The following is a 10619-nucleotide window of genomic DNA, read 5'->3' as shown; positions in this document are numbered from 1 at the left end:
TCCACTTATTTGTGTTGGCTGCAATACATGGGTAACACTCAAAATTTGTAAAATACCACTTGGTCTATCCCCGCTTTGTAAACTTTCAGTTGGTCTTATCCCATATAATTCAATCCTATTTAAACTTCAACCAGTCATATAAAAAACAATTAGTCTAACTGCCATTTATTCCATTCACAAGTTTGTCTACTTTTTAGTTAGAGTTTACCCATTTTGTATAATACATATCCACTTGATCTAACACCACAATTGTTCATGAACCAAATTTTCATTTGACAAAATAGACGGTGTGGAAATTAGACCATCTGATCTGGGCATTAGACAAAATGACAAGCCAAGTGAGTAGTAGACCAGATGATGGGTTGACCAAACAACAATTAGATCAAAGTGATAGTAGTCCAAGTAGTTTAGGCATGATGATCTGTTACAATATCTGTGAATTAGGCCAAGTGCATAAAACCCTGCAAATTTGCATATTGTGAAACATAGAAAAGAATGGATATTTCACTTGAGAATAATTTAAATTGCATGAATTACACAAATCTGGATGCTCTTTGAGACCCCAAAAATCACTACCACAGAATACATTCACTGGAACAAGTGGAATGCCTCTGGCCGTCTCACCTGCATCATGCGGTTCAATATAGCAGCAGTGCTGACTTTGAATACTACTCTAACTCGCACAAGATGTTCAGTGATACATGGTTACTCTTATGTCCACTTTTTATGAACTAGACAAATAAACTTACAGAGATATGATGGTTATTCAACAAAAAACCCCAACATGGCCAAAGTTCATTGACCGTACATGACCTTTGACCTTGATCATGTGACCTGAAACTCGCACAGGATGTTCAGTGATACTTGATTACTCTTATGTACAAGTTTCATGAATCAGATCCATAAACTTTCAAAGTTATGATGGTAATTCAACAGATACACCCAATTCGGCCAAAGTTCATTGACCTTTGACCTTGGTCATGTGACCTGAAACGCGCACAGGATGTTCAGTGATATTTGATTACTCTAATGTCCAAGTTTAATGAACTAGATCAATAAACTTTCAAAGTTATGATGGTAATTCAACAGATACCCCCGATTCGGCCAAAGTTCATTGACCCTAAATGACCTTTGACCTTAATCATGAGACCTGAAACTTGCACAAAATGTTCAGTGATGCTTGATTACTATTATGTCCAAGTTTCATGAATCAGATCCATAAACTTTCAAAGTTATGATGGGAATTCAACAGAAATCCCCAATTCGGCCAAAGTTCATTGACCCTAAATGACCTTTGACCTTGGTCATGTGATGTGAAACTCATGCAGGATGTTCAGTGATACTTGATTAACCTTATGTCCAAGTTTCATGAACTAGGTCCATATATTATCTAAGTTATGATGACATTTCAAAAACTTAACCTCAGGTTAAGATTTCGATGTTGATTCCTCCAACATGGTCTTAGTTCATTGACCCTAAATGACCTTTGACCTTGGTCATGTGACATGAAACTCTAATAGGATGTTAAGTACAGCGTTCTCGCCAGTGTATAATACGCATGGTGCAAACACCATGCGTGCGGAAATGGAGACCAAGTGGAACCATGCGTAAAATTTCAGCGACATGCGTGGAAAAATTAAATGGAAATATTCAGAAAAAAATAATACACTCCATGAACTCATCTTAGTGATATCAACTTCATTTATCGAAGTCCCACCAACTTAAGACCACTTACAGGCCTACTACGGCTAGGAAAGTGGCAAGGCGCCCAGCTAGCTCGCGGCTGCTATTGCGGGCATATGACGGCACGGTACGGTCGTTCCGTTGCCTATTCCCCCGTCTGCCCCGCACATCACACCAGCTACATGTATGCTCCATGACCTACCGGTAGCTGCGCTTACTGATATGATGGGAGTGGAACTTGGAATAAATGCATTGTATATACAAGGAACATGTACTTGTACTGTGTTTGTCATTTATCCCGCCCTCTATACACACAATGAACGAATAGCAAAGGAGTTGTACTGTGTTTGTCATTTTATCCCGCCCTCTCTGCACACAATGAACGAATAGCAAAGGAGTTTGAGAACTGTGCGTGATCGCTATGGTGCATGGATGTTAGGCCTGGGACTAGTGTCATTTTTACCATTCAATTATTTCCTGAAAAAAAATAATCGAATGATTCGATTGTTCGTCGGGAATCAGGTCTTTTAAGTCACAATAGTTGACCTACTTTATGGTGAAATCTCCACCAAAGTCACATGTTTGTAATAAATGAAAGTAGGACTTTTTTCCCCTTCTCCATGATATTTATATGAAAAGAAACTACATCAAAATTCAGTTTATTGTTCCAATGAAAATCCTTCCTAAATCCATGTTGGTACTCTGCATGCATCCCTCCAAGTGCCACACCCCTGCATATGAATGAATCAGCCCAGATCAGTCCAAATTCCAAAGCCCAAAGATGTAAACAACTCATTCATGAACTATTCTTTGAGACTGACCCCAGGTGGAGCATTTCTTGAACAATTTCATCCCTTGCCCACACCATGTCCCCGCCCCCACTTGTGGCACTGCCCACGATTCGACACATGTATTTCAAAAAAATATTTTGCAAAATATTTAATTTGAAATACCTTTTAAAATTACGATTTTTTATCATTTGAACCTACATGTATAACTGGGTCTATTTTTGGAGACTAGTCGAGAAAGTACTGGTGAAGACGGGCGCATGTATATGTTGGAATGTAGTTTTCACTGTGTGAGGGGGATAGAAAAAAGGTTGCATTATTGTTTTGAACATGAAAGGAATTCTCCGGCTCCCACCCTTATCTTTTTCTCTCCCTCACACACACACAGATGGGGGAGGGGTCAATTTATTTCTGAAGTCATGACCTCTCCTGATAAGGGAACCACTGCCTTCTTCTTTGTTTCCCCAAAAGTTTCATTGGCTATCCGAAGGTCCAATCAGCTCAAGTGAGCTTGGTTGTGTGTTTTCTTCTTGTTTTGTGCACGCAGACAGTGAACTCATTTTGTGTATCGAGGGCAAGGTTGGGTGGGATTTAAAAAAAATCGGAGCGCTTTCATGTTGGTGTGTAACTGTGAATGTAATACAATCATTGATTATTTTTGAAAAATTATCTCGGTAACATAATTTTTAAACCTGTATGAAGTGTCATCATTGTTTTCTTGTCATTTTGTTATTATTACTTGGGTATTCGAGTTCTCCCAATGTCATAATCGGGATCTGCCGAACATTCGATTTGTGTAAATTTTGCTAATCGATTGGTGATTGGCGGCATGCCAATCGAACACTTCGATCAATCGATGTTTACTCCCAGGCCTAGCATTTATGTGCATTTGTGTGGGCTTAAAAATACGCCACAATGGGGCTTCCTTGGCGTCTCTATTTGATGAAAAGGCCGTCGCTTCCGCACCCACCCCCCGGGAGTGGCAGCACAAGTCCCCGACATGGGTGAACTTTTTTCTGGCGAGAACGCTGGTTAAGTAATACTTGATTAACCTTATGGCCAAGTTTTATTAACTAGGTCCATATACTTTCTAAGTTATGATGTCATTTCAAAAACTTAACCTCAGGTTAAGATTTGATGTTGACGCCGCCGCCGTCGGAAAAGCGGCGCCTATAGTCTCACTCTGCTTCACAGGTGAGACAAAAAACTGTCTTCAAGATTTGGGGAAGAATGCCATTAACTATAATTGGACAGGTTAGGTTGTGTGCACACATGGCACAGAATAGTTATTCTAACGATGTGTGGAGATGTTTCCTAATCATAAATCAATCTTTTCACAATGACATAGAATACCTTAAATCAGGAAGGAAAGAGAAATATATTACAATGCATTCACAAAAAAGTATATCTTTCAGTTTACTTTGATGTTATGGTTAAACGCAATTTGGCTATCACCTTATTCCAATTAGAGTCTGACACTGATAAGGTGAGATTGGTTGATTTATACATGCAGGTATTTATAGGCCTACAATGATTTCATTCCTTCGATAATGATATGTACCACTGTTTCATTTCTTATTCATTCCATAGTTTTGCTATTTTAGCATTTCTTATCCTCCTCTCACTTAGGGATGACATCTTGGCCTTGTACTCATGAAGATCGACTCTTTGTTCAAACTCAAAGTTTTCAAATCCTGTATGTGATCTTCCAGGAACTTCCACCAGGCACTTCTTATTGACCAGGAGTTCAACCAGATTTGCAGTATCAGATTCTCCAATTTCAAAGGTATACTTTCCTGGTGCTTCCTCATCTCCCTTCACTTTTTTCCCCAACACCTGAGCATCAAACAGCCTATTCACTGTTTTCTTGGACCAAACCCCTTGAACAGAGCGAGGTATGGAACCGTAATTGAGAGTCCCTGCTACATCTTTCACTGATTTCATGTAATCCTTATTCATGATGGCCATTCCAAGATCCTTTCCTGCATTGTTTCCATCACCACCAAGCATGTTCATTGTTCTATTCCACAAAAGCTGATGACCTTTCCTCTCTGATACTCCCCCGTTCACATCCATAAGAAGAGTGTGTCCTTCAGCGAGGTATTTCCTGTGGTGCTTGTCAAAGAAATGTGCAAGATCAAGACGCCAATGTTGGATCATGCGATTACCGTCTCCTTCTCGTATCGCATCATGACGTACCATCTCACTCAGACCGAGATGGAGCAGAGCTTTGGAATATTCATATTTTGAGTCCACATCTTTCTTCTGCTTCTTCTGTTTTCCTTTATCCTTCAGATGTTGCTGATGGCATCTATCGCTGCAAAGCCATAGTCCATGGATGAGGATATCTTGATTCTGCTTCAGGCAATCCCAATGGCACCATTTATCTTTTCTACATCTCTTGTTGCCACACATCATAATCCTCACATCTTCGTGTTTTTCTTTACAAATACAACAAGATCTTTCATCATCCTCATCATCCTCGTCTTCATCATCATTCTCAAGATCCTCTCCAACAGCTTCTTCAGCTCCCCCTACATCCATCATCATGTCTCCCTCGCCTATCTGGTAAGGATGGAAAGACATATCTAGCACACATTTACATGTGTTACTGAAATAGGATAACATTTCCTCTGGGTCTTGTGGCAGGTCTTTAGGGGTATCACTCAGCTTTTCTATGCCCATATATTCACATGCTGCAGCCAACACGTATGCTTCTGTTGTGAACCTCAAAAGGTTGGTTGCATCATCAAAGCACTGGGAGACCTTTGGTGTCACCTTACTATGCTTGTATTTGCTTTTTACATAGTACATACTTCCACAAGACTTGACACTCTTTACATCATAAAGGAGTTTGTAGGTATCCTGTTAAAACAAACCAAAAACAAACAAAAAATGCATGAATAATTGATATATACTGCTAAATGTTGTACAGTTCAGTTAGGTACATTTACTTCATCACTTTGGAGGGAAAATACAGAACAGAATCCACATTACATAGTCAATAAAAAGTGGTCTGTCTCCTGAATATTGAATCTCTAACAGTGAGATGATAGAGACAGAGGGAAAGGGTGGAAGGCAAGGGTAAAATGAAAAGTGGCTACTGATAATTTAAAATACAATCACTCATTAATAATTTATAAAATCTCCATAGATGACAAGATCCAAGACAAAGGCCTTACAGAAATAGTCAAATTTTAAATTTTCCATTGCCTCTTTGAAGTCAAAGTTTACAAGGTTTACTCTTATATGGACAAATTCTTCAATATATTAGAACGACTACAATCTCTTTGTCCCCATTACATAAGACTTCACAAACTATGACAATTCTTTGGTGCTAAATCAGATTCTCAAACACTGATTAGCATTATTTGAAATCTCAATGTATGCAGCTTAAAACTCCCTAACAAGCATGCGAAAGCAGTCTATCACTTGTCAAGCTTTCATAACTTGGGAAATTAGAAATTCAGTCGTACCAGGGATTATTTTGTGCATTTTATGAAAACAAAAAGATTGTGTAACCTGCCGTTGGTAAGGATATGCGTAACTTATGAAAAGCTTGATAAAACAGTCCACTAAACAATTTAGAATTTGCTACCTTCAAAGATTTTTAAGTATACAACAGAAGAAAGAAAGGTGGGGCTTACCTGTAGCAAAAGATGACGTTTATGCCACTCCTGTGCCGATGGCAATAAGCCACTCAGTCTACTCCAGGATGTATCCTCGTTGATTCTCGAGGCAATTGCATCACGGAATCTCTCGCAGGACGGTACATCTCCATAGAGAATCATAGGGATTGGTGACTTATCATCCCCTGGTACATATCCGTGCATATACTCCAATACATCTACCATATCCTCTATCTGGCTATCATCTTTCTCAAGCACTCCTAGTGGTATCTGTACATTAGTAATAAAAAAGTCATTGTCATAATTTTAATATTGTGTTTGTGTCTCTCTGTCTTTTTGTGTCTGCTTTCTTTGTGACCAGCCACCAATCATCATGGCATGCAATTTAATCCCCTCACAGTTCTCCATCATCTACATCATCAGTGACGTTTTATTCACCATATTTTAAATATAATCCTGGCAGATAGCTTCCTGATAGATAATAACAAATTATTTATGGTATATCAAAAGCTATGGCCTAAGTTTGATGATTTTCTCTGACAATGAATTCAACTTCCATTGAACAGAGGACAGCATCTGCAAAAATCGTCCTTAGGGAAAAAACACCCTATACAAGAATTCCAGGGTAGATCAGTACAACACCCTAAACACAAATTTTATGCAGATTTCCCAAAATTCCACATAATGAAAAGTGGCTGCTGATAATTTAAAATACAATCACTCATAATTCACTCATAAATTTTCATAAATGACAACATACAATATAAAAGCCTTACAGAAATGTAAGTCCTTTATCTGTCTGGGCGTTGTGGTGTGCGCCTGTAATCCAAGCTACGTGGGGAAGTTACAAATTGATGCAGAGGTTCGAGCCCTGGTCACGTCCTTCGGATGGTGACGTTAATGCTAGGTTCCCACTGCCGATCAAACCAACCCAACCAAGCCCGATCACCCATTTTTCCCCGACCAATCCCGACCACATGCCTAAACACGAGCTCTTCCCGACCGCTATTTGACCATTCACGACCCATATTCGACCATTTACGACTCCTTCACGACGTACAGTCGACCACTACTTAGATCTCTTCTCGATCATTCCGATCTACATACGATCCCAACGCGATCCCTACTAGACTAGCTGGACGTCCATCCGATCTCTACACAATCTAGACCCAAGCAGATCAACTTGTTCGAAAAGAGATTGCTGCACGTTCGTTTTTTTTCTTGGTCAACCGAGGGATTCACTGGCGTAAATCCGTGTTGATGGGTGGGGGGGATGACTGAAATATTTTGGCATTTTTTGCAATCATGTTTTTAGATATGCAAGGAATTGTCATTGATATGTCCACACTGGCGTTCCGTGGGTCACGGCATTGTGGGGGCACCAGCAATTTTTTTTAATCACTGAGTGAGCGCGCGAAGCGCGAGCTGATTTTTTTTATATTCACACCTAAAAAGGGACATTATAATCAAATTTATGTAATCATGATAGGTACCTGTCTTGCTAAACAATGCGAGCTGAAATTTTCTTATATTTTGACCACAAACAGCGAGATTTTAAGGAATATATTTTAGGAATCCATTAAGAGTATGCATATCTCACCATAGTCATCTAATGCGAGTGCCAAGCGCTTGCTGATTTTATTAGAATTACATCTGAACACATGAAACACTCTTCGTAGTCATTGCAATCATGATTATCATACGCATTTCACCAATCAAATATTGCGAGCGCGAAGCGCGAGCTGAAAATTTAGATAATTCAGACCTGAAGTGGGGCATTCAAAGGTTTCTTTGTAGGAATTAACTAGGACCATATAGGTATTTCATTAACCAAATGATGCGAGCGCGAAGCGCGAGCTGAAACTTTTTCATATTCAGATCAGAAGAAGGGACATTTTAAGGACTGATTTTACGAATTCACGAAGAGCAGACATATCTCACCAATCCACTAATGCGAACGTAATCACGGACAGGAAATGTTTATATCACTTTTTGAGTCATGTAAAAGAAGCATATGTCAATATATGATAACTTAAGTGCTAGAAAATATATTTGGTTTATATTGACTTGAAAACGTGATGTTTTAGTACAACAGGATTACATATCTTGTTAAACAGACAATGCGAGCACCAGGAACAATGAAGACGTAGGCCCTGGGCAAATTATATTTCATGAAGTTATGATAAAAATGTTTCTTATGTAATGTAACATAAATAATTATATTATAACATTATAATGAATTATATTTTCTTCTTTCCCACTACGTTTCTCTTCCTTTCTCCCTCATTTCTCATTTTCTCATGTGCCCCCCATGCCCCCCCCCAGTAGTTACGCCACTGTATGTCCATATGGCAAATACCCCTCCGATATTGTTATCTTTTTTACCCCATTATGGTTTAACGGTTTTATTAGAGATTACATTCAAAATGTTTTGACATTCCATCTTAATCCCTCCCCAAAACCCCAACAGTGATGAATTGGAAGAAACGGGGGTTTCTCTTCAATGTTATAATAAGGACAAAAGTAATTCGTTTGCAAATGGTGAACTGGCTCTTTATTTGCATTTTATGATCCAATGATATTGTTTTATTTATTAAGCGGTATTAATTTTCACCAACAAAACAATTATCTCTTGTGATTTTTTTTTTCATTTCTTCCGTAAAAAGTGGGGGGATGTTTGTACAGGCCATCCCCCCTCCTCAAAAAGTGGGGGGATATATCCCCCCATCCCCCCGGGATTTACGCCAGTGGAGGGATTTCTACAGGAGGTGAGATGGCCGAGGTTGTAGCTACATTTTCACTTTCAGTCACATCAGATGACGCAGCAGTAGCACTGACACTTCTTTTCATGTGCTCATGTCTTCGGGTGTGTTTGGCAGGGGAGTCTTCGGTTTGAGGTGCTGCTGTACGCTCTTCGGGCCTTGTGACTGAATATGTTGAAGATGTCGATTCATTGCCATCATCTGTATCAGCAGCTGTCGCAGCTTTACGTTTAGTTCTACGCGGCATGTTGGAGTATGTGAAGAGCTGCAAGTAGTCACCTGTTATCACTCCCAATTCCAGAACTGATTAATTTTAATATCAATAATAGGCCTACTGGTACGAAGAAAATGTGATAAGATCAGCACGTAATTGTGTCTTTGCCCTTGGTTGAGTTGCGATCCGAAAGATCGAGTGCGGTCGGGAAGTGATTGGGACGTGATCGTAAAGCAGTCGAGAAGTGAGCGAGTTCGGTCGAGTAAGTGTTCAGGGCAGACATGTATCGATCGTGAAGCAGTTGAGTTGTTGATCGAGTTGATCGGGAACCAATCGTGTAGAAGTTGTGTGTGAATCGAGATGATCGGGTAGTGATCGGCGGAAAAAATCCACCCCGACCAAACTAGACCTCTACACGATCGATTTTCGATCAACTCGATCTCTACTCGATCAGTACACGATCGCTGTACGATGGCTTGCCTTCACGACATTTTTTGGCATGCCAAAAAATGTCGTGTAGGAAGCCAGATCGATACCGATCAAGGTAGACCGACCCCGATCGCCCTTGCCGACCGAGCCCGACCAGGCCAAAATAGCTTGATCGGGCTTGGTCGGGCTGGTTTGATCGGCAGTGGGAACCTAGCATAAAGGTCGGTCCCAGACATGATTAATTATATCTGATTGATACACATCTTACAAAACTCAAATACACACACCACACCTTAAACATGAATTTTTCTTTCTTTTCACTGATTTTTTAAATATATACCCTTAAAGGTAAATGCTAATTTTGGTAACGATATCAAAATGAGTTCGTACAGAATCCAATGAAATGACCACCAAAGTGTCTGTTTGTATAAATAAAACGTATGTGCCATAGGATTCTGGAAGAAATTGTGTAATTGCTGAGAAATCACCAAATAAGCACAGGATTCGCGTAGAGCGTCGGGCCCGACATTCAAAGCAATAATTATACAGTGTCCCACGTGCGCTTATCTGTGTTGGGGATCTTTAGTCAGTTTATGTAACTGTACCAGATCTAGATCCTCGATGATATACTGACAATTAAGCTTTGTTTTACAGACTTTCTCATGAAATCAGTGTTTACTGCAACTACTGGAATTTCTCTTTAACTCGGATATTCCGATTTTAATACAAGTACTGGACCTACTGGGGATATTGAAATGTGGAGTAAGGGATTCCATTTCCAATTTGAAAATTTTATGAGGCTTCTATTGGGGTAAAGGATTTTCCGTTCATGGATCTTGTTACAGAAGGTCCCAGAGTCGATGCAAATAATATCCCCTTTTCAAGTTTAAATATGGTGATTTAGGGGCCATTTTTTTCTCATTTTTTTAAATATTTCTGACACTATTCACAATCCTTGCCTACCTACAAAATGCACCATATTTACTGCATTTTTTCTCTCAAAGATACTGTCCACTCTTCAACCCCCCCCCCCCCCCAGCAGGAGTGACCACAGAAATCAGTAAAAAAACCATGCAAATAAATGACTGATATTTTTGTAATTTGCATTAGTTAA

The 10619-nt window shown here is 39.6% G+C and overlaps 1 protein-coding gene across 3 annotated transcripts in view; it reads right to left on the bottom strand.

The window, feature by feature from the left end:
- Positions 1 to 3921: 3921 nt before the first annotated feature.
- Positions 3922 to 10619, bottom strand: part of LOC121407551 — a 30024-nt gene continuing 23326 nt past the window's right edge. For all 3 annotated transcript variants that reach the window (XM_041598687.1, XM_041598685.1, XM_041598686.1), the window contains exons 9-10: positions 6119 to 6370; positions 3922 to 5336 (exon numbers count right to left, since the gene is read on the bottom strand). In XM_041598687.1, coding sequence (XP_041454621.1) covers positions 4047 to 5336; positions 6119 to 6370 — 1542 coding nt within the window. In that variant the 3' untranslated portion in view covers positions 3922 to 4046. The remainder of the gene's footprint in view (positions 5337 to 6118; positions 6371 to 10619) is intronic.

Source organism: Lytechinus variegatus, chromosome 2, assembly GCF_018143015.1.
Source record: "Lytechinus variegatus isolate NC3 chromosome 2, Lvar_3.0, whole genome shotgun sequence".
NCBI classification, from domain to species: Eukaryota; Metazoa; Echinodermata; class Echinoidea; order Temnopleuroida; family Toxopneustidae; genus Lytechinus; species Lytechinus variegatus.
Note: the sequence above shows the minus strand (reverse complement) of the source record. Positions and strands in the feature narration are given on the sequence as shown.